General features: G+C 36.9%; 1 protein-coding gene across 8 annotated transcripts; it reads left to right on the forward strand.

Annotated features, from left to right (window-relative positions):
* Nucleotides 1-18726: 18726 nt before the first annotated feature.
* Nucleotides 18727-21079, forward strand: LOC137037747 (interferon-inducible GTPase 5-like). 8 transcript variants are annotated; one of them, XM_067411979.1, is made up of 4 exons: nucleotides 18729-19208; nucleotides 19322-19443; nucleotides 19588-20156; nucleotides 20375-21079. In XM_067411979.1, exons 3-4 carry the CDS (start codon nucleotides 19589-19591, stop codon nucleotides 21001-21003), a joined length of 1197 nt encoding a protein of 398 aa, XP_067268080.1. In that variant the 5' UTR covers nucleotides 18729-19208; nucleotides 19322-19443; nucleotide 19588; the 3' UTR covers nucleotides 21004-21079. The 8 variants fall into 8 exon arrangements, with proteins under 8 accessions (XP_067268086.1, XP_067268087.1, XP_067268080.1 ...); XM_067411980.1 differs by having other exon boundaries at nucleotides 19381-19443; XM_067411978.1 differs by having other exon boundaries at nucleotides 19401-19443.
* The last annotated feature ends 5704 nt before the right edge of the window (nucleotides 21080-26783 follow it).

Below are 26783 nucleotides of genomic sequence, written 5' to 3' on the forward strand. Positions count from 1 at the left end.
AAAGTTGGGACAAGGCCAATGTTTACCACTGTGTGGCATCCCCTCTTCTTTTTATAACTGCCTGCAAACATCTGGGGACTGAGGAGACAAGTTGCTGAAGTTTAGGAATAGGAATGTTGTCCCATTCTTGTCTAATACAGGCTTGCTCAACTCTAGTTGCTTCTAGTTGCAAGGTCTTCCCGGAAAGAGACGACGTTTGGATGGGAGCATATGTTGTTCTAGAACTTGGATAAACCTTTCAGCATTGATGGTGCCTTTCCAGATGTGTAAGCTGCCCATGCCACACGCACTCATGCAACCCCAAACCATCAGAGATGCAGGCTTCTGAACTGAGCGCTGATAACAACTTGGGTTGTCCTTGTCCTCTTTAGTCTGGATGACATGGCGTCCCAGTTTTCGTAAAAGGACTTCAAATTTTGATTTGTCTGACCACAGAACAGTTTTCCACTCTGCCACAGTCCATTTTAAATGAGCCTTGGCCCAGAGAAAACGCCTGTGCTTCTGGATCATGTTTAGATATGGCTTCTTTTTTGACCTATAGAGTTTTAGTTGTTATTTGCAACTTTTTTGGAATGTGTAGCTCTCATGAAATCCAAAATGAGCCAATATTTGGCATGACATTTCAAATAGTCTCACTTTCAACATTTGATATGTCATCTATATTCTATTGTGAATAAAATATAAGTTTATGAGATTTGTAAATTATTGCATTCCTTTTTTATTCACAATTTGCACAGTGTCCCAACTTTTTTGGAATCGGGTTTGTATATATATACATGACTATCTTCTTTCAGATGAACACAATAGGATATATATATCCTATTGCGTTCATCTGAAAGAAGATAGTCATGGCCATGCCTTGAGGGTGAGACCAATAATGATTACATTATGTTTATTCTAAGCATGCAATGCATGTCATCTTCTGCCTTTATGCTTGAGCTCTTTAAAATCAGATGGATTCTAATTGGCTGTCAATGTTCTTAATGTTGATCAACAAGGATCATTGCTGCATCCGACATCGCATACTGAGTAGGTACTACAGTAGGCTACAGTTGAATTTGAATTTACTTCACTGCCATTAAAAAAGTACGCTCTATATAGTATGAATATGGGTAGTTTCAGCTTCTGAATAGGAACACTAGCATACTACTCTTACTACTTTTACCATATCTTTCTATGGCAGAAATAGTAAAAGTAGTATGCTAGTATGTAGTTCATAAATATGAGTAGTATTCATACTACACTTTTGGCGTACTGTTTTTCCTATACTATATAATAAGGATACCATATTTTGTTCCTCTGTGTGCTTTCATTTGGCTACAGTTATGGTGTGGACTTCCCTGTAGAATTACAACGATTATTAAAAACTTATAGCTATAGTTATAGTCATTGGTGTGTGCAGGCCTTTACTCATAAATGTTTCAATGGAGTTCAGTTCAGTTAAAAACAAATCAAAAGCATACAACGTGACCAGAATAGTCAGATTCATGCAATAGATGACTCTTTTATGAATAAATGAGTGAAATAATGTTACAACATATTCTATTTGTTTACATTTATTTAGGACAACTTCTTCCCAGCCAATAATCATGTGGGTAAACCACAACACTGTACACAAAACACATGCGTAAGTGATATGGCCTCATATTCTCCTCTCTTTGAACATTGCCATCACCACCACCAGTACCTTCTGTCTATGCATTACAGCACATGAGACCTACCCTACATCTGATGATTTATGAAATTGCTTGGTAATCAGGTTACAGCTTCTAAACATCTGCCATCTTTCTGAATTTACAATACCAAATCCATCTGAGGTGTTCATCTCTTCCAGAAGCTGAAGTGTCACATGTTGGAGACTGGGAAAGCAGTTCCAGGAGTGGTGGACACTGGGTGTTGACAGGATCAGGGCGGGAGGGTTTGCTTGGATTACACATCCATCTCATGAAATGTGGCCTTCGGCCAAACCTGGTGGGACACGCCTCTGAAATTCCTGGAGAAGCGGTTATAAGATGCTCCTATGGGACTGATACTCAACACTGGAATTACACAATTCAGATTGAGACAGCATCTCATCTGCCTTGTGAAGCCTCATATTTAGGCAAGGTATTTAAAGTTGTTTTCTTGGAGTTTTTTCTAAGTTTTTTGGAAGTGACATCAGTCTAACAGTCTTGTAGAGCCTACATTACATAAAATACTTATTACATTAATTTCTAAGGCTTGTAAATGATTATCATGATCAATACTTTGCTGAAAAACCTGTTGTACCTGTTTTTTAGAAAATAAAAGACCTTTTAGTATAATTCTAAAAGCATCCACCTGCAGGTTGTGATACACGTCTTTTTGCTGTGAAATATTTACTTATTTTATACATTAATTGTAAAAATAACATATTGTTAGTAATATTTCAAGATGCACACTTACTGGACTGAAGCAACTTAGGTTTATTTCAATCACATATGATACAACAGGCACATCTCAGTCATCACTGTATTGCATTGCATTATATGCATTATATCCCCCCCCCCCCACACACACACACAATAAAAATTACAGAGCTTTGATATAAAACTAGCATTTAAATATAATCTTGACATTTACTGTATATGCATTTTATGTAAATAGTCTGTAATACTATTATAAAAAAAATTCTGATCAGAATTTCATATTATTTCAGAAATATAAATAACAGCAACCGCACCAAATCCATAAAAACCGCACCAAACCATAAAAATGTGTTTTTTTTTCCCTTCATCGAGCATGGGCTCCATATTCTCACTACATGGGCATCAGTATACACTGATCAGCCACAACATTAAAGGTACAATTTGTGATGTTTTTTTCCACTAGAAGCCTATTCAAAACAAAGGCGTAGTTTGATGACGCCAAGTTTTAGAGCGGAAACTTGGGACATGTGGTCTCCATTTCAACGGACGGTGCAAAAGAATAGGGATTGGAGTCTGGAAGAACTCATGTTCGTGGATGCGATTATTAACGTTACTTTAGTATGAAGCAGAGCAGGACCGAGTGTTGCGGGAGCTGAACGAGGAGCTGGAGCGATTGATCAACACACGCCTCACGAGCAGCGGGACTTTTATTATGACACAGTCGTCGGCGCCGCTTCCGCTTTTACGGTCATGAGTTTACGGGACCTGTTCTTGTCGACAGAACCAGCGGCAGATGGTAAACAGTAATTATGTTCCATAAATAAGTAACACAATCCAACATAAAACGTGCAAGAATTAAATAAGGAACTGCTTGAAGCAAGCTAGTGGTTTGCTGGACGCTAGACTCTACTTCCGCATTTGTCCACGGCACTGTTGTCATGTGGTTTCTACGTCAGTAAAGGCGGTAACAAAGGTAACTGACGTCATTGTCAGGCGACTGCACTGCCCTGTGTCACTGTTTAGAATGGGAATTTTCTCATGATTTACAAGTAGTTGAAAACATTAGAGATATTGTTTGTAATCAGCTGGACAAAATGTATAACACTAGCCTAGTGGTTTTTGGATATTTTACTGCAAAAATTTTACATGTTGTACCTTTAAAACCACCTGTTGTGCAAGTCCCCATGGAGCTACCAAAACATCTCTTATGCGTCGAGGCACGTACTCCACAAGACCTCTGAAGGTGCTGTGGTATCTGGCACCAATACATTAGCAGCAGATCCTTTAAGTCCTGCAAGCTACGAGGTGGGGGCCTCCATGGATTGGATTTGTTGGTCCTGCACATCCCATAGATGCTTAATCGGACTGCGATGTGGGGAATTTAGAGGCCAATGTAATTCTTTGAACTCTTTATCATGTTCCTCAAACCATTCTGATAAATTTTTACTGTGTGGAAGGGTGCATTATCCTACTGAAAGAGACCACTGCCATTGGGGAACATCAGTGCCGTAAAAGGGTGTACGTGGTCTGCATCAATCTTTAGGTAGGTGGTGCGTGTCAAAGGAATGCCAGGACCCAGGGTTTCCCAGCAGAACATTGCACAGAGTATCACCTCCGGCCTGCCTTCTTCCCATAGTGCATCCTGTCTTCCGCAGGAACATGAGACACACCTGATCTAAAAAAAACAAAAAGGTGATTCATCAAACCAGGTAACATTCTTCCACTGCTGGGTGGAATGTGTTACGGTTCAGTCGGTCCAGTTCCGATTGCAGGCACATTCAAAAGGTTGACAGGGAACATTATGGGCACTATGACCCGTCTGCAGCTGCGCAGCCCCATATGATGCACTGTGTGTACTCACACCTTTCTATCATCATGGCCAGCATTAAGTGCTTCTCAGCCTTTTGAGCTAGTAGCTCTTCTGTGTGATTGGACCACCCCTTGACAAGTGCCATTGTAATAATATAATGTTATTTACTTCACCTGTCAGAGGTTTTAATGTTGTGACTGATCAGTGTATATACAAAACATATATGCGATTTTAATTTTAATATTTTTATCCTGGAGGGCCACTGTCCTGCAGATTTAAGCTCCAACTTGCATTAACACACCTGCCTGAAAGTTTCTAGAATGCCCAAAGGCACATGAAGGAAGGCCTGCAACCTTAGCAGAGAGAAGCATAATGCCTGCTAATGCTGCAGTACACAGGGAAGGAGACAAGAGGCCATTTTTTTAATGGATGTAAATGGAGGAGAGGCTTCACTACTCTGAATAAACCACTTTTTTGAGGAAATAGCTTATCATTTAAGGAATCAACAGCTCATCAGCTAATCTTCAACATGTTTGCTCTTAAACATTAGTTTTGATCTATTTTTAGAGTTTACACCGAAAAAAAAAAATTCTGTTTTATAAGAGAAATCACAGACAATAGCATGACAGCCACTTCTCATTAATTTCTATGCTATCTGCAAACAATGATTGATTCAATGTGATTGGTTACACATGATATAAGTTAGCCGTTATGCTTTCTCCAATGGTAGAGCTATAAACCACATATCTCCCAATAATAAGACCATGTCTGCTTCTCAATGTGCATTCCATCCATCCTAAATATTACAAACCCGATTCCAAAAAAGTTTGGACACTGTTCAAATTGTGAATAAAAAAGGAATGCAATAATTTACAAATCTCATAAACTTAACCTCAAATCTCATAAACTAGATAACATATCAAATGTTGAAAGTGAGACATTTTGAAATGTCATGCCAAATATTGGCTCATTTTGGATTTCATGAGAGCTACACATTCCAAAAAAGTTGGGACAGGTAGCAATAAGAGGCCGGAAAAGTTAAATGTACATATAAGGAACAGCTGGAGGACCAATTTGCAACTTATTAGGTCAATTGGCAACATGATTGGGTATAAAAAAATCCTCTCAGAGTGGCAGTGTCTCTCAGAAGTCAAGATGGGCAGAGGATCACCAATTCCCCCAATGCTGCAGCGAAAAATAGTGGAGCAATATCAGAAAGGAGTTTCAGTATTACAGTGCATAATATCATCCAAAGATTCAGAGAATCTAGAACAATCTCTGTGAGTAAGGGTCAAGGCCGGAAAACCATACTGGACACCCATGATCTTCGGGCCCTTATACGGCACTGCATCACATACAGGAATGCTACTGTAATGGAAATCACAACATGGGCTCAGGAATACTTCCAGAAAACATTGTCGGTGAACACAATCCACTGTGCCATCCGTGCGTGTGGCATGGGCAGCTTACACATCTGGAAAGGCACCATCAATGCTGAAAGGTATATCCAAGTTCTAGAACAACATGTGCTCCCATCCAGACGTCGTCTCTTTCAGGGAAGACCTTGCATTTTCCAACATGTCAATGCCAGACCACATACTGCATCAATTACAACATCATGGCTGCGTAGAAGGAGGATCCGGGTACTGAAATGGCCAGCCTGCAGTCCAGATCTTTCACCCATAGAAAACATTTAGTGCATCATAAAGAGGAAGATGCGACAAAGATGACCTAAGACAGTTGAGCAACTAGAAGCCTGTATTAGACAAGAATGGGACAAAGTTCCTATTCCTAAACTTGAGCAACTTGTCTCCTCAGTCCCCTATACGTTTGCAGACTGTTATAAAAAGAGGGGATGCCACAAAGTGGTATACATTGCCTTGTCCCAACTTTTTTGATGTGTTGATGCCATGAAATTTAAAATCAACTTATTTTTTCCCTTAAAATAATACAATATTGAAATTTGAAACTTCCACATCAATTCATTCTGTTTTTATTCACAATTTGTACAGTGTCCCAACTCTTTTGGAATTGGGTTTGTGTGTGACACTAGTAATATTCAATACTATTTAGGGTGGATATGGTAGATATGCACATTGGGATGCAGGGCATCTCTGCATGACAAGCAAGACCTTGATTACCTGCTTCAGGTGTGTTTAATTGGGTTTAGAGCTAAACTCTGCAGGACAGTGGTCTTCCAAGAGCAGGATTGGACACCCCTGGTCTAAAGGTTCAATACAATGTTTCATATAAAAAGAAAAAATGACTTTTCTGACTATCATTTCATATGTCAGACTTTACAGGGTTAAATAAATGGAACACAGAAAAATCAGTCTATGTTAAAAATGGCTTTTAAATGCTATAATCATGGATATATCCATTTTATCCTAGGAAATCAAAGAAAAAATAATTGAATAGTGGTATCGATATAAGAAATAACTGGCCTTGGTATTGGGTTGAAAATAAAATGTGGTTTCACTCATCCCTAACATAAAGAGTCATTGAAGGTTCTCTGAATTGAAATTTCCCACTGAAAATCTCCAATGAAAATAGTTTAACCACATAAACACACTCATTTCCTACATTGGGAAGCCATGTTATGTAAAAATTCCACTGGTTGACAAATGATTGGAGGATACAGATGTTTTGTGGACCCTGTTTCTCTCTTTTTCCCCTACACGGGAATCAGAGAAAATCTTAAGTGAGTGACTTTCAGTATTACCACAGAGGAGAGCCACAGTCTTAACCTCCCCTGTAAACACAAATTACACATTAGCCATGCTTAAGGGGCTGACAAGAGAACATTTCATGTCTACTTCTACTCTTGTTCTAGTTCTTTCTCAAGTACGCTGATGGGTAAGCCACAAAGGGCAGTGCAGTACCAGAGCTATTCAAGTTATATGGGGTGGTCGGTGGCCCACAGGGATATGTGTCAGCATCTACAAAACGTTTATGAAACATACCAAGGGTGTTGCTATGTGTTACTTGCAACAGCTGTTATTAAGGCTGGCCTTCAGCCAAATATTGGTGTGCTGGTGAAGTGTGCTTCTATAGATTTAGTGTTTGACATCTCAGTTTAATTTTTTAAAACAATTATTTCAATGTGCTAACAATACTTTTGGTGTGTTCAAGTCATGTAGGAAAGATCATATTTACTTGGGGCTGCTCGATTATGGCAAAAATCATAACCATGATTATTTTGGTTCAATATTGAAGTCACAATTATTTAACATGATTATTAGTAGGATATATTATTATATTCTTATTTCACGATATGAGTGATTTTAAATATCAGTGAAATTTTACAATTATCCATACTTCAGCAAAAACTAGGTAAACTATAATGTAAGAAAAAGGTCCTCAAAATAATCACAAGACAAGTAAACAGTCAGCAGTACAGTAAGAACAAAGTAACTTATTACAAACCAAAAAGACATATGAATATACATATTAAATAAAGTGTTCTAAGTTTTTCAGAAAAAAATTTACTAACAGTGGTATTCAGAAAAGTGATAGCCTACAACAAAGAAAACTGAATAATCATATGTACAATAACACTGAATATAGCACTGTGCAGTCTTACTGTAAACATCAAATATAGATTAATCCTTATTAAAGGATTACTTAAGTTAATTAGTCAAGATCAGTGAGTGATTTTCCTTTGTCATTTGTTGTTTGATTATCATTAATGACAGACTGCAGCAGGAATATTAGGCACCTGTCACTTTAAGAGCTAATGCACGGACACAATATACTGTTACATGCGTGCTTTCTTTCTCAACTGTGTTTACTTAAGACATAACCCACAGTGTTTATGTGAATACTCTCCAATTTTACAACAGTATTTTCCAACACTCACTTATTTTGGATGTTTAATTTACTGTGATGCTGGACAGAATGTGGCAGTGGCATATAACCATTTTACGTTGATTATCTTGTTTTCGAAATCAATTACAATTAATTACATTTATCGGGTTCAAGCATTTAAGGCCTTTAAGCACATATGCATAAAAAGCAGCTTTATTTAGCAAGCATGTAACCACCTAAATCAAAGAAGGAACTGACCATTTTCATCCAAAACAGGCAATTTACCATTGAAATATGACATACGGTTTTTAAAGCTTTTTAACAGTTATAGCGCCATATATGGTCCAATCTCCATAAAAGTTGGCATGCTTCTTTAGAGTCAAATGCTGCATGTGCTCACTTAGTTTTGTGAAGTTCTGAGTTTTCCTTTAGGATTTATAGGCTTTTGAGTATATTTTGCCATGCCCATTTTCTAAATGACCCTGTTAGAGCGACCCAAAGGGTAAAGTTTTGATAATTATTGATTTAGAGAGTCCAGAGAATTGTCCTGCACTGGTTTTGTTCCGATTGGGTGAAAAACCTAGGACTACTTTGCAAAAGTAGGTTTTGTACATATTTGTGAATAATTAATGAACGATTTGATTGACAGCATTGGTTCTTGAGGCAAAGTTGTTCAGCATGAGGAGATCTATCAAATGATGTGCATATTGTGTGGATCTGTGAAACACCATGTGATTACAGAGGCATAAAACTCGTTAGCAACAACTAGTGGCTGATTTCTTTCAAAATTCTTACAGACCTCTAGAACCATGAGTTGAACATGACCACCGAGTTTCCTTTTGATCGGCGTCCATTAACCTTGTCTAATAGGTGCTTACACTTCATTGGCCGATGGCAGCCATGTTTTTTGAGATACGCCAATGTCCTCATATTTCAAGTTGATCGGACTAACAGTTGCATAGTTACAGCTGTTTTCATGGTTTTTTTTCAAGTTATAACACCACCTAGTGTCTAATCAATGCATTTTTATCATGATCAAAGATTGAGCCCATACACGTGTACCGAGTTTGGTGCAAATATCTCTTTTCGTTCTTGAGTTATAGCCATTTTAGTAAAAGTGGCTCTGCCCTCATCGTACATTTGGCGCCCCTTAGCGACCGTGAACCTTTTTTTGATAATTATTGATATTTAGACTCCAGAGAACATTTCTGCACTTAGTTCCGATCAGGCGAAAAACCTAGGTTGCAAAAGTAGGTTTTTCAAAAAAAGAAAAGAAAATTTAGCCAGGGTGACGAGCGAATCCGAGACATGCATCTTGGATTCCAACGATATGAGACACTTGAGCCTAGGCCTAAAGGTTCAGGAGTTATGAGCCATTTCGTACTTTTGACTGCTGTAGCGCCCCCGTCAGGTCGATCGAGGCCAGCCTTGACGTTGTAGGCTGTATGAGTAATACCAGCCCTCAAAGTTTCAAGTCTCTATGACTTACAGTTTGGTCTGCCTGATCACTTTTAGTGGAGAATGCTGATCCTTGGAAAATGTCTTATATTTACGTTGATTTGATCACACCTGAATGCCACTATAGTCTTAATTACAAGTGAGAAACTCTTTTTTGGTGCGTTCAAGTCCTCCTGCAAGTTTGTATTTAAGAGCTGGCACATCAGATGCATTCAAGTCACATTGCGCCAGCAAGATGGCAATGTACCAATTCTAAAAAAAAAAAAAACTTTACATTTTCAGCAAAATTTTTAACTCGACTTCTACAAAATGTGCACATCAGGTGTGTTTTTGTTTTTTATTATGTTTTTATTCAATGTATAAGGGTGCTGTTAATTTAATCAATATAAAATTACGATTTTATCGTTATATATTGTTCTATATCATAATTTTATACTGTCTTATTTGAATAAGCAACTTAGATTTATTGTAAATGGGGTTTTTTTTGCATCTGCATCTGTTGCATCCACCCTAATTTCTCACTGACACGCCCCCAACTCAGAAACTCTGGGCTTAAAGCTGCAATATGTAATATTTTACGTCCTCTAGAGGTCGCTGGAGGCCTATTCAAAACAAAGGCGTAGCTTGATGATGACAAGTTTGAGCGTGGTTGCAATTATTAACGTTACTGTAGTATGAAGCAGAGCAGGACTAAGTGTTATGGGAGCTGAACGAGGCCGCTGGAGCGATTGCGCAACACAGCTGTAAGCAGCGGAACTTTTATTATGCCACAGTCGCCTGCGCCGCTTCTGTTTTTCCGGTCATGAGTATAAGGTAACACAGCTCTGTTTATCATATCAGATACATTTGAGTGTGTTGAAAATTATGTTATAATGTTACTCTGTGCGTTCGCTCTGCAGCTGCTGTGAGACACTTGTTACACACTGCAGTAAGCTAGATTGATTTTAGATTATCATATTAAATATTGGATGGCTTGTGTTGATAAATGGCATGCAATTCATTTTAAAATGTATTGTATGATGGAGAAAATTCTGTATTACCGTTACTAAACATAAAGCTGCATCTGACTATGTTAGCTACTTCACAAAATAGTGTTTTTCTCTGAGGCATGGTACTCGCAAAAAATCAAGAAAAATAGATTTAAACAATAAGACTAAATGTATTGCGCTATATAACAATATTTAGTTTTCTGTCTATAAATATATCAAAACCGTTGTTCCCTTGCCTATTAAAATGTGTAATGTATTAAAGCGTCTTTGATGTTTCCATGGTTTTTACAAAACAAAACCGGAAACTGAGGGTAACGTGGGTATTTGACAGGCAATACCTCACACGTCCCGGAGCCTTGGTTAAAATTGCAATTTTCTCATGATTTACAAATAGTTGGAAACATTTGGGATGTTTTAAGTACTTGTGAACAAAATATATAACACTGGCCTAGTGGTTTTTGGATATTTTACTGCAAAATTCTTACATATTGCACCTTTAATGAAAGTTCCAATTTACATGACGTTAAATTTTAAATTATGTGGTGTTCCTGTGAATTCAACTAAAAAATATAGTCTTTCCAACATGACTTGCACCATTTCACTGGACATGATGAATGAAGCATCTGTATTCATGGATAATTTGTTGAAATGAATGAAATTATTCATTTTTATTTAGCTACAATAAAATTAGCTATGTTGCATGTACACAATACTATTGTATTGTAAAGTATTGTACAATTATATAACAATTCAGCTTACAGCACCTTCATAAACTGAATAAAAACATTAAACAAAAACACACCTGAAGCAGAGTTTAAAAAATCTTGTTGTATTTTTTGTATAAAAAAGTACATCACCATCTTGCTCTGACCAAAGTGATTTGAACGCACCATTTGATTATCCACCACTAAACTCAAGCATAAAGGTGATTAGCTGTAAAGATTCGGGGGTGCCTACAATCAAAAGGTAATGCAAATATGCACCACTGCCTTTAATCAAGAAAATAATCCTTAAGGGCCTAATATAATCTCTTTGTTCAAGTTTTAATTAGACATTTGTAGTCAGGAGGACTTGGACACAAGTTAGTGAGTAACGCTAACTGTGCTGCATCATAAAATCCCATATCAGTGTGTGCTGACACACAAAGAGGTTTCTATCTGCTTATGGCCACCCAGCTCCAGACTGATCGCTCTCCAAAATTCTTCCCCCTCCACTAAAGTTTATGGGCTTAAAAATGTGCAGCATACGGTGTTTCCTCCAAGATACAAGACTACTTGGAGTCTGTTAGGAGATCAAAGTATTTTTAGCCGTTCAGCTAATCCACAGAACATGATCTTTCTCTCTCTAATAACTTGGAATTCTTCTCATTCCTGTTGGTGTCTGGCAGAGGAAAACACAGGAGGCTTCAAACCCACATTGTTCTTGTGCTCGGGGTGCAAGGCCCGCAGAAATGGAGACCTATACAGCCGAGGCCCATGTTTGACTTGGCTCATGAAAGGGAGACACTGCACCACCCTGCCTGCCATCTGGCTAAACCGGGCCTTTAAGAATAGAGTACTGAGAAACACAAGAACACCATCACTGTTTTTCTGACAGGACTATAAAATAACACAACGCTCTTTCTCTTGCACCTGCAAGTCATTTCACAACACAGCTGAAAAAGATGCCATAAAAAAAGGACTTGTGTAATAATCAGCTCAGGAATTTAATTTTCACCCGAAAGTAAATTCCTCCATGTATTATGGTCTCCAATTTTTTTTTTTTTTTTTTTTTTGGTGACATATTATCCATCTTTGAAGTTTCACAATGAAGATTTATGGCAGGCATTGTTGGAGTTCTGGCTGTTATTTTAAACATCTAATCCAAGCTAAGTAATGTATCATAGGACATAAATAACTTCTCATGAATTATATAAGCATATTTAAGTTTTGGATTATCTCCACAGTATGTTTTTTTCATTATGGAAATTATATTTATATCATTTCATTTTTAAAGTTGTTTCTCTTGTTGTGCCTGATCCTAGAAATGTCATGATGAATATTTTATTTATCTACAAATCATGCATAAATAACTTGTGTAAAATAATAATAATAACAACATTATTATTATTATTGATGCTGAAGCCTATATCAGAGTCTCAGGACAATAATAATAATAACAATTACTATTTTTGGCCTGAGACTCTGAGATCCTCCAGCATCCCTGCAACCCTAGGACAAGTGCTTTGAAAAATGGATGGATTATTATTTTTAATAATATTTTTAAGAAAATTGAAACATTCATTAATTCAACAAAATTATAACACAAGCAAAGTATGCACATTTAGTATTTTATGTCTAACCAATATATGATAATGCTATTTATATTAAATAAATTAAAAAGTTAAAGATGCAATATGTAAGAATTTTGTTCAGCAATATGTTCAGCTTTATGTTTAGTAACAGTAATACAGCATTTTCTCGGTCATACAATACGTTTTAAAATGAATTGCATGCCATTTATCAACACAAGCCATCCAGCATTTATTCTAAAATCAATCAGCATTGTGCAACAAGTGTCTCACAGCAGCCGCCGAGCGAACGCACAGAGTAACATTATAACATTTTCAACACAGTCAAATGTATCTAATATGATAAACAGAGCTGCGTTACCTCATACTCATGACTGGAAAAGAGGAAGCAGCGCCGGCGACTGTGGCATAATAAAAGACTTTTTGCACACTGCAGTAAGCTAGATCAATTTTAGAATACCATATTAATAAATGCTGTGTGGTGTTGATAAATGGCATGCAATTAATTTTAAAATGTATTGTATGTTTAAGAAAATGCTATATTACTTAGCTACTTGACAGAAGTGTTTTTCTCTGAGGCATATGGTACTCTCAGAAAATAAAAGTTAAAAAAAAAAAGTTAGTTTTCCTTGCCAATGTTCTAGTGGGCAGTAATATCAATACCACAATTAGTTTTAACAGTATGTAAACATTGTATATCGACATGAAATATTAATTAAAAATCACGTACGTGCAATCATCTTCATATTTATACCTGTGAATGATTTGACGCGCTACCACTGTGCATGGTGAAGGGAACGTCTGCCAATTCCACCAAGTGGTTAAAACGTATAATTTGTAATCATTAAAATTACTTAAGTTATAACATTTAAAAACAGACATATTCAAATAAAGTCTTACCAACAGGAACTAACAAGCTTTTGAATTTGAACATGTCTTTTTAAATGTTAACCAAAGTCATTGTAATGAATACAAATTATACGTTTTAACCACTTGGTGGAATTGGCAGACGTCCTCTTCATCATGTGCTTTATCGCGTCAAATCATTCACAAGTATAAATATGAAGCTATTGTGCACGTAGTTGATTTTTAATTAATATTTCATGTCGATATACAATGTTTACATAACTAATCATGGTGTTGATATTGTTGTAAGACTGTCGAGTTTATAGAACAGTGGCAAGGAATACTAATATTACCGAGCTCTGAGAGCCCCCTAGTGGTCGGGAGCATTTCCGTTGTGTTGTGGCTCGATTTCGTTGTGTTGTGGCTTTATTTCGTTGTGTTGTGGCTTGTTTCCATTGTGTTGTGTCTTTATTCCGTTGTGTTGTGGCATTATTTCATTGTGTTGTGGCTTTATTTCATTGTGTTGTGGCTTGTTTCCGTTGTGTTGTGGCTTTATTCCGTTGTGTTGTGGATTTATTTCGTTGTGTTGTGGCTTGTTTTCATTGTGTTGTGGCTTTATTCCGTTGTGTTGTGGCTTGTTTCCGTTGTGTTGTGGTTCGATTTCATTGTGTTGTGGCTTTATTCCGTTGTGTTGCGAAATTATGTTTGCTTTTTTAATTTCCTTGTGTTGTGCACTGCTGGGCCACCGTAGTTTTGGGATATTTTACAGCAAAAATCTTACATATTGTGCCTTTAATGCAATGTGCTAAATAGCAACAATTCGTTCATTTAGAACCATCAAAAAAATTAACTGTTTTTAACCCACCAGATGAAGCCCAATATCAAATTGTGCCCAGTAATCGAATGAATTTCTAATTAGGCAGAAAGTTTGTTTATAGATTGTGTTACTTAGATATCTGATTTGTGAATATCTGCGACAGACAGACGTCATATGCTTTTCCAAAAACTCTTCAGCTGGTGAGTTCACACTGGAGGTTTCCCGTCTTTTCCTCACAGCTCACTCAGAGGTTATCGGCAAGTAAATGAGTGTTTCTTTGCTTGAACTCACTCACGTCATTCACATAAGGACAGGATAGAAGGTTATCGCCTGTTATTTCCTTGTTCTCCACCGGCTGTTGCTGTGCCTGTCTGATCCTTTGGCCTGTTGTGCTGACCAACTCACACATCCTGTGTGCCACTTCATTGAGCATACATTAACAACACAAACTTATGTAAGACTTTTTGTATGACTTTCAAGAATTTAATTAATATTAATATGTTATAGACTAAAGCAGGGATTTTTACAACAGACCTTTCAGTATGGACCACAATAGCACCTCTCTATGGTCAAATGCAGACATTTTTTTAAGCTTTATTTAGATTACAATAAATTGATTTTCCAAACACCATCTTGCTCACTCTCATGAGAATGAGAAGAGAACTCTTATTAATGATATTGAAACACTTTGAGTCGAAAGGGTTCTGTTGTATCCTTTCAACCCCCCAAATATCATCTCATTCAGTGATATTTGTGTATTCTATCTTATCTGTTATGTGAATGATCTGTAAATTAAATGAATTAATATACAGTATATGAATGTGTATGTGTGTGTACAGGTTTGGCTATACTTGTGAGGGTAAAATCTAGTATTTTGCACGTTTCTGTGATGGGTAGGTTTAGAGGGTAGGGTTTGGATAAGGCGATAGAAAATATCATTAACCGGATTTAAAATAAATGAAAATCTATGCAATGTGCTTATTAATATAGTGAAACAAATGTGTGTGTGGTTCAGGTATTCCCTACATTGTGGGTTAGTTTACTGTGGGGGATGTGTTTAGGGTTAGGGTTAGAATATATAGTAAGTACAGTAGGCCTAAAGTCATTATGTCTATGGAAAGTCCCCATAAAACATGGAAACCCAACATGTGTTTGTGTTATATCTATTATTATTCACCTGTAAATACATTGTGTATTTGTATTGGTGTGTACATTGCAGCAGCTGCAGCATATGAAACTGATCTTTGTGAGCTGTATAAGATTTCATGTTACGTGTGTCACGCAGCATGGGGAGTTGGTAAATAGTGCTGAGGCAGGACAGAACATTCTAAAGGGCTGGATGTGCCTTGGAACACAGTGTACAAACGTGTGAGTTTGTTTGTGTGTGGTTGTGTGTGAGAGAGCAATAGGCTTTCAAAGTTGTTTTAATGAGATATCTAAACCCAACTACCCCTAACACTCCCTAAATAAAAACTATAGATTTCAAAATAAAACATAACGTCTACACGATGAATCTGGCACACAAACATACAAATCTCAACTGTGGGGAAAATAATGGGCGGACAGAAGGTTCAGTAAACAGAAACTCCAGATAAGGACAATGCTGACGAAGCTACATTGATTCTAATTCCCTCGTTTCTCTTCTCATTGTTTTCATCAGAGCATTACAGGGTTAATTCAGTAACCATTAAGAAAAACATCATCCTTGAGAGGTAAAGAGACAGAAATAAAGATGTGTTTGTCTGTATTAATTAATCAAACATAAATATCTGAAATCACTTTCAGGATACTACTTAGATGTTATGAGCAAAATGAACTGGTTGTCACAGTGTTACCTTCTGGGGTTTCTTGTTAACAGCAGCAAGCTTTTTGGAGTTATGTTAAAGGGTTAGTTCACCCAAAAATGAAAATTCTGTCATTTACTCACCCTTATGTCATTCCAAACATGTAAGACTTTAGTTCACCTTCTGAACACAAATAAAAATCTTTTTAATGAAATCTGAGAGCATACTCCATTGCCAATATATGCAACTACCACTTTCAAGCCCCAGAAAGGTAGTAAAGACATCATTAAAGTAATCTATGTGACTCCAGTACTTTAAACTCAATTTTATGAAGTGACATGAGTGCTTTGCTTGTGCAAAAAAAAACATACATTACCATTTTATTTACAAAATCCAATTACCATTTACCATTACCATTTTATTTATCCAAAGCATGTTCGCGTAACAATGCCAGCTCTCACGTGAACAAAAAATGTATGCATCAAGATGCTCTCGTGAACACTCGCGCATATGAGTTGTGTTGATGCGCAAATCTGAACACAACACGCATGTTGTGATGCTCTCGTGAACACTCGCACGTGTGTTGAGTTCACGCGCCAACCTCCCCCAGTTTCTCTTGAAGCCAATATGGAAGTGACTTAAACTGCAATTCATCGACTGGCCGCTAGGGACAGGCTCCAAAAGAGAGCAGAATCTCATTGAGCCCCATGTTAAACTGTCCAACTTTACAGCTGTTTACAGTCTGGTACAAATTGTGGTTTTGATCTATACAACTAATTTTGCCCTTCATGACAACTCTGAGCGGGGTGATTTTTTTTATAATTCATCCATTTAAATTATATTAAGACTTAAAGGTCTGCATAATTAAGGGCGTGGCCACTTGAGTGACAGGTGGATTGCTGCTGCTGTCTGTCAGCTCAGCTAATTACAGTCGCTGAACTTGGCATGTCTGCCGTGTTTGTGCTTTTTTCGGGATTATTTCATACAATTATCAGCTTGCTGTGCGGTTAATGGTTGAGACAGATGTACGTCTTTGTACATGTTCACACATGCAGAAGATAAACAGAACACACATTGTTGGATCGTCTTGGCATTGGCTAAAAATTTTGTTTGTCAGATTTACTACAATGACAATGACTGGAGAATATGCCTCTCAAGACACCAAAAACTCCGACAGCACTGCTTGGATATTATAACTAAAACTGCCGCACTATTTTGAAAAATTATACTTTGGACGCGGACTCATTTGTTTGTGAGAGTCCAATGTATATGATCGTATACAGTTTTACAACATAAACAGATTGCTCTGTTTATGTTGGTGCTCAGATTGCATAATTTCTTGATGAATGTTGATGGAGAGCAGATTGTTTAGAAGAATGAGATGCAAACAATGGACAATATATAAATTTTTCATGGATTTAATGCTTTTATGGACAAAAGTGCTGCTGGATGTTTTTCAATGGATGCTCATGGACATTTCAATATGACGGATTGGATTCATCTCATGATCGCTATTTAATTACAAAGGAATGAAGTCCCGTTTTGATTTTACGTGTTGTCATTTGCACACCCGACATAAATTACAATATTACTGTTGCATCTATATCGTAAAACAGACACCGTAGAGTAAACCCTAGAACTTTTAAATGATATAACTTGTTATCTTTAGTGTCTAAGATAGATAGATAGCTCCTTAGCCTGAGCTAACTTGGTCATGTCACGCTAGGCGGGTGTGGTTTCAGCAACCAGCCACCTCAGTTCCAACCACGTACCACCCTTAGCCCATTTTCAGTTATCTGGGAGTGCCAACATGGCGACGGCCCACTTTAGGCTTCAAAAATGCTCTTCAGATACCTACGGATGACGTCACGGACACTATGTCCATATTTTTTTTATAGTCTATGGTCGAGAAGCTCTCGTGAATGTGTGTTGCATATCAATATTTTTGCAAATAATAGTGGCAAATTATGTTTTTTGTATGTTTATGGGTTTTTTTTTGCACAAACAAAGCACTCACAGTATAGTTTATTGTAGTCTAGAGACGCCTGGTCCTCTTGTAATAGAAAACCTTAGCTTTATGTAATCTGGTTTCTTTAGTTTCTACGTTATCTTCTGAGGGCAGTGCATAAAGCGAGCAGCAAATATGGCCTATACTGTATGTCATGCGAATAGATCCAGATCTCACAATGATCTTTATCTTCAATAAAACAGTCGCATCTGTTCCACAATTATCTTTCAACAAAGTAGTCACAGGCTATGACCCCATTTATCCTCCCTCACACTAATTTATGAACAGACTCTCCATTTAACAGGAGCTTTTCAGTAAAGGTCATTGTGTCATCTTTGCTGTAAATGCATAGAATACCACCTGAGCCTGCTAATACTCCAATGCTGCGCGCGCACTTTCTCAAACATCTCTGAGGGGGGAAAAGCAAACAAGACATCTGAAGCGTTCTGACGTGACCGTTTATCATTTAAAACCAGTGATGCGACAGAGACCTCTGGTGGAAAGTTTTGGCATTTTCTAGACGCATTATTGACAGTGAAAGGTGAGAAACATTGATATTATATGACAAATCCCCCAAGTTCCACAAGTAATAGCCCACCATAATAAGGATGCAATATGAACAAGCATCGTGAATGTGCAAGTTATGTGTTTTTAGTTTTACGCACTTAAAATCTGTGCAACGTGTTGCGAAAGAGAGAACTGAACACATCTCTGATTGGTTGGCTGTGATTTGTGACAGATTGTGTCGCGATGCGTCGCTCGTGGACGTGGTGTTTATGCGCGGATATGAACCAGTGGAATCTGGCCATATATAGTCCTATAGCTCTGACAAGTATTTACAAGCCTCTGCCTTTCTCAGTGGCAGTGAAAGTTAAACTATTGTGGAAAACTATTGTTGGTTTGCGCAAACAGTGTTCAAGCCTTGCTCTGTGAATTGCACGGAAAATGTTGGTAAGGCGCCATTGCAATGATCGTCAGCTTAAGTTGGCAGCAAAATACAAACATTTATCAAGTATGTATAAATGTATTTATATCAAGTGTCTAGCAATATTGTTATATGAAATACAGATGCTAGAATACAAGTTTCTTTTAGAAATTAATCAAATGTAATATTTAAATTGCCAGATGAATCAGTTAGGCTTTACATTAGTAATTCAGGTGTATTGAATGAATTCTCACAACAGTGAATTCTACATTTGTGAAGGAAACAACAGCACTCCTTGCATCTTGTGCTCTGAAACATAAAGGTGAGATTTAGGAACTGATCCATGTCTGGATTTTCTTTATAGAACAAAATTCAAAATAAATGACTGTTGAGTTTCAGCTAAATTGTTTTATTTAATTTTTTTTTTTTTTATAACACTGTTGACAGATTTTTTTTTTTTTTTTAGGATGGATATGTTTGAAAATTACTGTATAATAACTCAGGAGGACCTGGAAGATCTTAAAGAATCCATATCTACTCAGGATCTCCCATCAGCAATAAACACAATCAAAGAATACCTCAAACAGCAAGATCGTGTAGAACTTAACATTGGTGTGACGGGAGAGTCAGGTTCTGGAAAGTCCACGTTTGTCAATGCTTTCAGGGGTTTAGGGGATGAAGATGAAGGCTCTGCTAAAACTGGCCCAGTAGAAACCACTATGGAGCCTGAAGTTTACCTTCACCCAAAATACAAAAATGTGAACGTGTGGGATCTTCCTGGAATTGGAACACCAAACTTCAAAGCCGATGAGTATCTTGAACTGGTTCAGTTTGAACGCTATGATTTTTTCATCATCATTGCTTCGGAACGGTTCAGAGAATGCCACACTCAACTGGCCAAAGAGATCATGAGAATGGGGAAAAAGTTTTATTTTGTTCGTACTAAGATTGACTCAACCATTACTGCTGAGAAGAGGAAGAAGAACTTTGACCTGAGAAAGACACTGGATACCATTCGAGAGGATTGTGAAAATGGTTAGTTATCCAATTAATGACATGACAATATTTTGGCTAGAAAACAGATCACATTGTCTTTAATATTATGCTGCACACTGAGTAAAAATATTTTGTAAATTTATATAAAATATGCTGTAAATAATACACTATAAATAGCCTATAATGACATAATAATTTGACAAAATACATGATTATGTACGCTGTAATACTGCTTTATGCCTTTTTAATTCTTCTAGGTCTGAAAAAGATCAGTATAAAGGATCCTGTCGTGTTCCTGATCTCTGGTTGGGAGCTCGGCAAGTATGATTTAAATCAGCTGCAGGAGAGGATGGAGAAAGAGCTTCCACAGCATAAGAGACATGTGCTGATGTTGGCTTTGCCGAATATTACACATGAGATTAATGAGAAAAAGAAGAAAGTGTTTGAGGACAACATTGCAAAAGTAGCTTTCCTGTCTGCTTTTGTGGCTACAGTTCCTATTCCCGGTCTTTCATTTGCTGTGGATTTAGCCATTGTTAAAGAACAGACAGAAATGTACTACAGTGCGTTTGGTCTGGATGATACATCCCTACAGAAGCTCTGTGAGAAATCTGGTCAGAGCATAGAAGAAATGAAGAGTCAGATGAAGTCTTCTCTGCGTTTTGGGATAAACCCAGCTTCAATTTTAACTCTACTGGGTGCTGCATCCCTTGCTGTGGCTGAAGATGTAGTTGAGTATGTTGTGAGCCTCATACCCATTATTGGCTCTGTGGTGGCAGGAGGAATGTCCTATATGACAGTCTCAACAATGCTGAAGAGAGCTCTGAATGACATAGCAGAAGATGCCAGAAATGTGCTAATGGCTTCACTGGAGACTGAAGTGTAAATGTAAAATGTGACAGGCTTAATGGTCTATTAAAGAGCATGTATACTATTAGGATGTTTACAAATAAAAAAAGAGAAATCAACTGACATGACATGGTGCAAAATTTCTAAATCTGTTTAATTTTTTAATCACAAAAACAGTTGTTTTAACAGGGGTTTTATATCCACTCGCCTATATAGGCCTACTCAAGGTACACAAATCTACATACATTCTCCACTGCAAAATGGCCCCTTTACACATTTTACTATTCTACCTTCACTTTTTCAAAGGACATTTTTCTCCCTTTCCCCTTTCCACAACCAGGGATGGGCAGTATTTCAGATACATGTATTTAAAATACGTATTTGAAATACAAAATACTATTTTGTATTTTAAAGCCTTTGGAAAAAATCAAATGTAATTTGTATTTAAATACAATTAAGATGAGTATTTTTGTATTTTCAAAATACTCAAAATACTTTGAGACAGTCATCCTCTTTATCAGGGTGTTGTTTTCATGCATCAACTAGTTGTGTTTGAAGCATTAACCTTACTGCATGTTAGGGATGGGTGATATCATATGACAGTATCGTAGATTCGTAGCGATGATATAAATTGTGAATCGATGGAACTTTTTCTAAATCGTTTACATAGATAGGACTTTCCGCTTTCTCTTTAGCTTTGTGCAGTTGAAGCCTTTATTATTCTTTCGCAATTCGTATGGCTGTACGCCATGAACCTGCTTACTGCGCGTGCTCCTCGGTAAACCTACGAGGCTTTTATGCTTGACGTGCTCTCCGTTGTATAATTCTGTGAAACGACAGAGGGCGACTCTGAGTAATTGTTCTCCAAACCACCAAAAAGCAGCGATGAGAGTAAGTAGTTTGCCGAATAATTTGTCAAACACCTCTTATACTATGTCAAACACTTGTCTCGTGAGAAGTTTGTGAATGAATGGATTTCTTCACATGTAAACCGATTAGGTTGTGGGTCATTTTGACGACACATGTGAAAAAGGTTTTTAGTACACTTCTTAAACCCTAACCAAATAATCAAGTTAAAGGGTCATGAAACCCCAAAACACTTTTTTTGAGATGTAAACAGATATGTATAGGCTGCACATCATTGAAAACACTAAAGGTACTCATTAATGTTATTCATAAGTGAAAAATAGTTATTTTTGCATTTTTCAGAGCGATTTCTGTCTTCCCGTTTGAAAAGCAGAGTCGGAGCAACGTCACAAAATCTGACGTCATCGTGTACTTTCGAACATGCTGACGTAGACCGTTTCGAGCGATTCTCGACATGTATTCATGACATAAAGCTCATTCAATCCAATCACTGCGCTGTAGTATGCATACGATATGAGGAAGTGTCACTTTTCTCGCCTCAGTCTCTTGTCATTCAGAGACATATCGTTGGTGTTCGTTTCCTCAGTACTACAACACAATGTGTTTTCCTGAGACGCGACCAGAGCAGAGGTTTGTGTGCATGTGGATTGTTTTGCTGTAATCTACCAGCACAAATGGAAAATATGTTAGTGTGAGATCGCATTACAGCAGAGAATTCAAATGTCACAAAAGTGCGGCTCATTCACCTCTGCCTGCTCTAGCTGCGTTCAAACACGCAAGCCGTAGGCTGTTTACCTCAGCACAGCAGCACGTGTTGTTTGTATTTTGCCCGCGATGCGGTCAGAACTGGAGTTTGAATACGAACACATGAAAAATATGATTGTTTTTATGTTATACACGCGGAGCGTGCATATGAACGGTTTCAGCGCGGAGCTCCACGATGAGTTTAATAACACTAGCCACGTGACACATAGCTCACACAGAATAAAGTATCTGTGTTTAATGTTTTTATTTCACACATTCTCCTGCACCAAACATTAACCAGCACGATGTAGTTATGCACACATATTTCATCAAGTCTTCTTCAAATGAATTATATATGCAAACTGGACACTGATACAGTGGTGTAGCCTATCTGAACGCAACGACACGATTACTCTAAAAGACTGATTCATCTAAAAGACTGATTTTGAGACTGCAGTGCTCGTAAACGTAATCAAAGTAACCTATTATTAGCCCTATTAAATATTCTTTCGCATTTCTCCCTTGGGCTTGGGAGTTTGTTGACATTTTCTCCGTGCTCATATATTAATATTCATTATTCTGTATAATGAGTGTGTTGTATGTCTCTGTTTCATTGGTTGTTCTCTCCCCTCTTCTCCCCCTCTACACTCCCACTTTTTCAGAGCTTTACATGCCCATTTTCACAGACTTTTTGAAACTCAGAGGTGTGAACGACCAGGGTAAAACAGGGGGGTTTCATGACCAGTAAACTTGAAATTGTGACTTGTGACATTAGAACAAAACATATTAATATGATAACATATGTATAACACTAAATTGAACAATACTGTGTTATATATGTTTTTTAATTCATTAATTATTTTATTTCAATTAACGACTGTATTAAACACGACCATTACTTTATTCATTATTTCTGCTATGCAGGCTTATTTTGTAAATGTAATCATTTTAAATTTTACAAACATGGTGCTTCATGAAAATGTAACTGGACACATTTCCAAATTGTGATTGTGTTTACCCATCTATGCAAATGTTTGTTTATGTAGAAACAAAATAATTAGGTTAATCATTGTCTGTCTCCATCAGTTTAGTGTAGTGATTGTGTGCATTTGTGATGACAATGATGAAAGATACACTACACTTTTAGTTTTATTGTTCACCAAAAAAAAAAGTGCCAAATGATTTCCAATTAAAAAAGTTTTTATTTTAGATAAACTTTATATTTTCTAATTTTCTATATAGAAACAAATAAACTTTACATTAAATAAATATAAAAGTTACTATACTGCTTGCGTAAAAAAAAAAAAGCATCAAAATAGTTTGAAATTCAGTTTTTGCTGTGGTATCAAAATTGTTATTGATAATTGTGAAACCATGCCATATATTGTTACTGTGAAGTAAAATTAAGATTTTGGTCATATCACCCATCCCTATTCTTTGCTATATAGCAGAAAAGGTTCCCACAGTTTTACAGTTTTTTTTAGTAGTGTTCACCATAAGTTATAGACTACATTGTAACCTTGTCAGAAGTTAGTATATAAATGGCTGCTATTTTGCACTACATAAGTTTATTTGTAATTACCAGCAAGAAAAAGAAAGAGAGAGAGAATGACAGAGAGAGCAGAAATGAGGTAAATTTCTAAGTAGTTGTACACATCTAAATGCTTTTTGGCATTCAGAATAGGCCCAGATAGATTTCAGCCTAATAGGGATACCTGCACTGAATCTTCAATTTCACATGTATTTTGTGTATTTTCAAAATACAAAATACTGTATTTGTATTTAAATACATTTTCCCACACAGTATTTTGTATTTGTATTTAAATACATTTTTCCACACAGTATTTTGTATTTTAAATACATTTCCATGTATTTACGCCCATCTCTGTCCACAACCATAGAAGACCACTTATTAAACTGAATTCTCATTGGAAATCCTAATGTAGGCTAGATATTAATCATCAAATGTACACCAACTGGCCGAGAGAAACATTGATTTTATATGTCAAATCCCTTAAGTTCCACAAGGAATACCATAACAAGAATGTCGTGTATGGAAGCATCGAACAAATTTTGATAATACAATTCTTAATTTGTTAATGTGAGTGCGAATTTACAGAGACCCTAAAGCAGGGGCGCAACTGCACATTTGCTTAGGGGTATGCAAGATCATGGTTGACTGATTTAAAATGCTAAACAAACATTATTTTTCAACAAACATCATTTTTAAATTTATTTTAAACGTTTTATTCAAAAAGATTTTCAAAGAAGTTTTGGCACAATGGCGCCCCCCTCCGTGCGGCGCCCCTATGCACTGCATATACTGCATACCCCATTGCCCTAAAGGGACATGGTGGTGGAAAAATAATTGAGAAGGGAGGAGATTTGACGTGCTGATGGAAAAAAAGATGGGAGGATTTTTTAAAAGATAGCCTATTATCGTTCCCTTGCTGTGAGCTCAGACAAACACTTCCTCTTTAATGTCCCGCTGGCTGGCAGTGTTTCAGTTAGTTCCATACGGTAATAATGCACACAAATAATGCGCAGGTCTTAGAGTTTAAACTTGATGGACTCAAATATAAAGAAATGCAGTCAGTGCTTATGTCAGTTATTCATTATTAAACAAAATCAACTTCACTGTTATTAGTAAAAATATTAAATAAGTTGTAATGCCATCAAATTCAGTAAGCAATTAACATGCAAAAGCTGTTGTAAGTATGTAAGCTGTGTACCAATATCATTTGTGTAAAGAAGGTTGATAATGCGCAGATGTCAGCAAATTAAATGAACTATTTAGGCCTACGTGCCTTGTCACGGTGGTTAACCGCAGTAAAGATAGTTTGCGGTTTGATATTCAGATTTCTTTTGGCTATAAATACGCAGTGCGCTGTCATAGACATGCAAATAATACCAAATATCGTTCTCCATGATTTGTGAATTAAGGTGACGCTGTCCTTTGGGCTGAAATCAGGGTTTTTTTTTCGTAGCGACTCTTAATTTTATAATGGCTATAGCTCCAAATGTTGGACACTTAGAGCAATGAAACTGGTGTCATCTTCACCAGCTTGATCTGTGAATTTTTTCACAGCAAAGCTCTTGTCCGTAAACCCCTTGGTAAGTCCGCCAGTAAGAATGTGAAATAAAGGCGTTCTTCATGTTTAACGTCTATTACCAATGAACACGCAGACTGCTGGAATAAAATAACGTTGTTTTAGGTCGAGCTCGATTTGTGAAAACTTTCACAATAGCATTTCATCTCGTGGTCGTGTTTCTCTTTTCTCTGCCCCCCATTTTTGTATAATATGATATATATATATATATATATATATATATATATATATATATATATATATATATATATATATATATATATATATATATATTATAAATGACCTTGTACAGATAATGTACATCACTATTCTCATCTTTGAAAACTTTCACAGTTCAGAATAGCGATGTTAGTGACCCAGGGAAGGGTCAGCTGACCCGTACTGAACTGTGAAAGTTTTCACAGGTCAGAATAGTGATGCTAGTGACCCAGGGAAGGGTCAGCTGACCAAAACGCAACTGTGAAAGTTTTCACAGGTCAGAATAGTGATGTTAGTGTCCCTGGGATGGGTCAGCTGACCCGTACTGAACTGTGAAAACTTTCACAGATCAGAATAGTGATGTTAGTGACCCAGGGAAGGGTCAGCTGACCAAAACTCAACTGTGAAAGTTTTCACAGATCAGAATAGCAATGTTAGTGACCCTGGGAAGGGTCAGCTGACCCGTACTGAACTGTGAAAGTTTTCACAGATCAGAAAATGAGAATAGTGATGTACATTATCTGTACAAGGTCATTTATATAATATATATATATATATATATATATATATATATATATATATATATATATATATATATATCATATTATACAAAAATGGGGGGCAGAGCAAAGAGAAACACGACCACGAGATAAAATGCTATTGTGAACGTTTTCACAAATCGAGCTCGACCTAAAACAATGTTATTTTATTCCAGCAGTCTGCGTGTTCATTGGTAATAGACGTTAAACGTGAAGAACGCCTTTATTTCACATTCTTACTGGCGGACTTACCAAGGGGTTTACGGACAAGAGCTTTGCTGTGAAAAAATTCACAGATCAAGCTGGTGAAGATGACACCAGTTTCATTGCTCTAAGTGTCCAACATTTGGAGCTATAAC

The sequence above is a fragment of the Chanodichthys erythropterus genome, chromosome 15, assembly GCF_024489055.1.
Source record: "Chanodichthys erythropterus isolate Z2021 chromosome 15, ASM2448905v1, whole genome shotgun sequence".
Lineage (NCBI taxonomy): Eukaryota > Metazoa > Chordata > Actinopteri > Cypriniformes > Xenocyprididae > Chanodichthys > Chanodichthys erythropterus.

Coding starts and splice junctions, on each gene's coding strand:
- LOC137037747 (XM_067411985.1), top strand. CDS start 19,589: ATGGATATGTTTGAAAATTACTGTATAATAACTCAGGAGGACCTGGAA. Junction 20,157..20,374: donor TCGAGAGGATTGTGAAAATG/GTTAGTTATCCA, acceptor TAATTCTTCTAG/GTCTGAAAAAGATCAGTATA.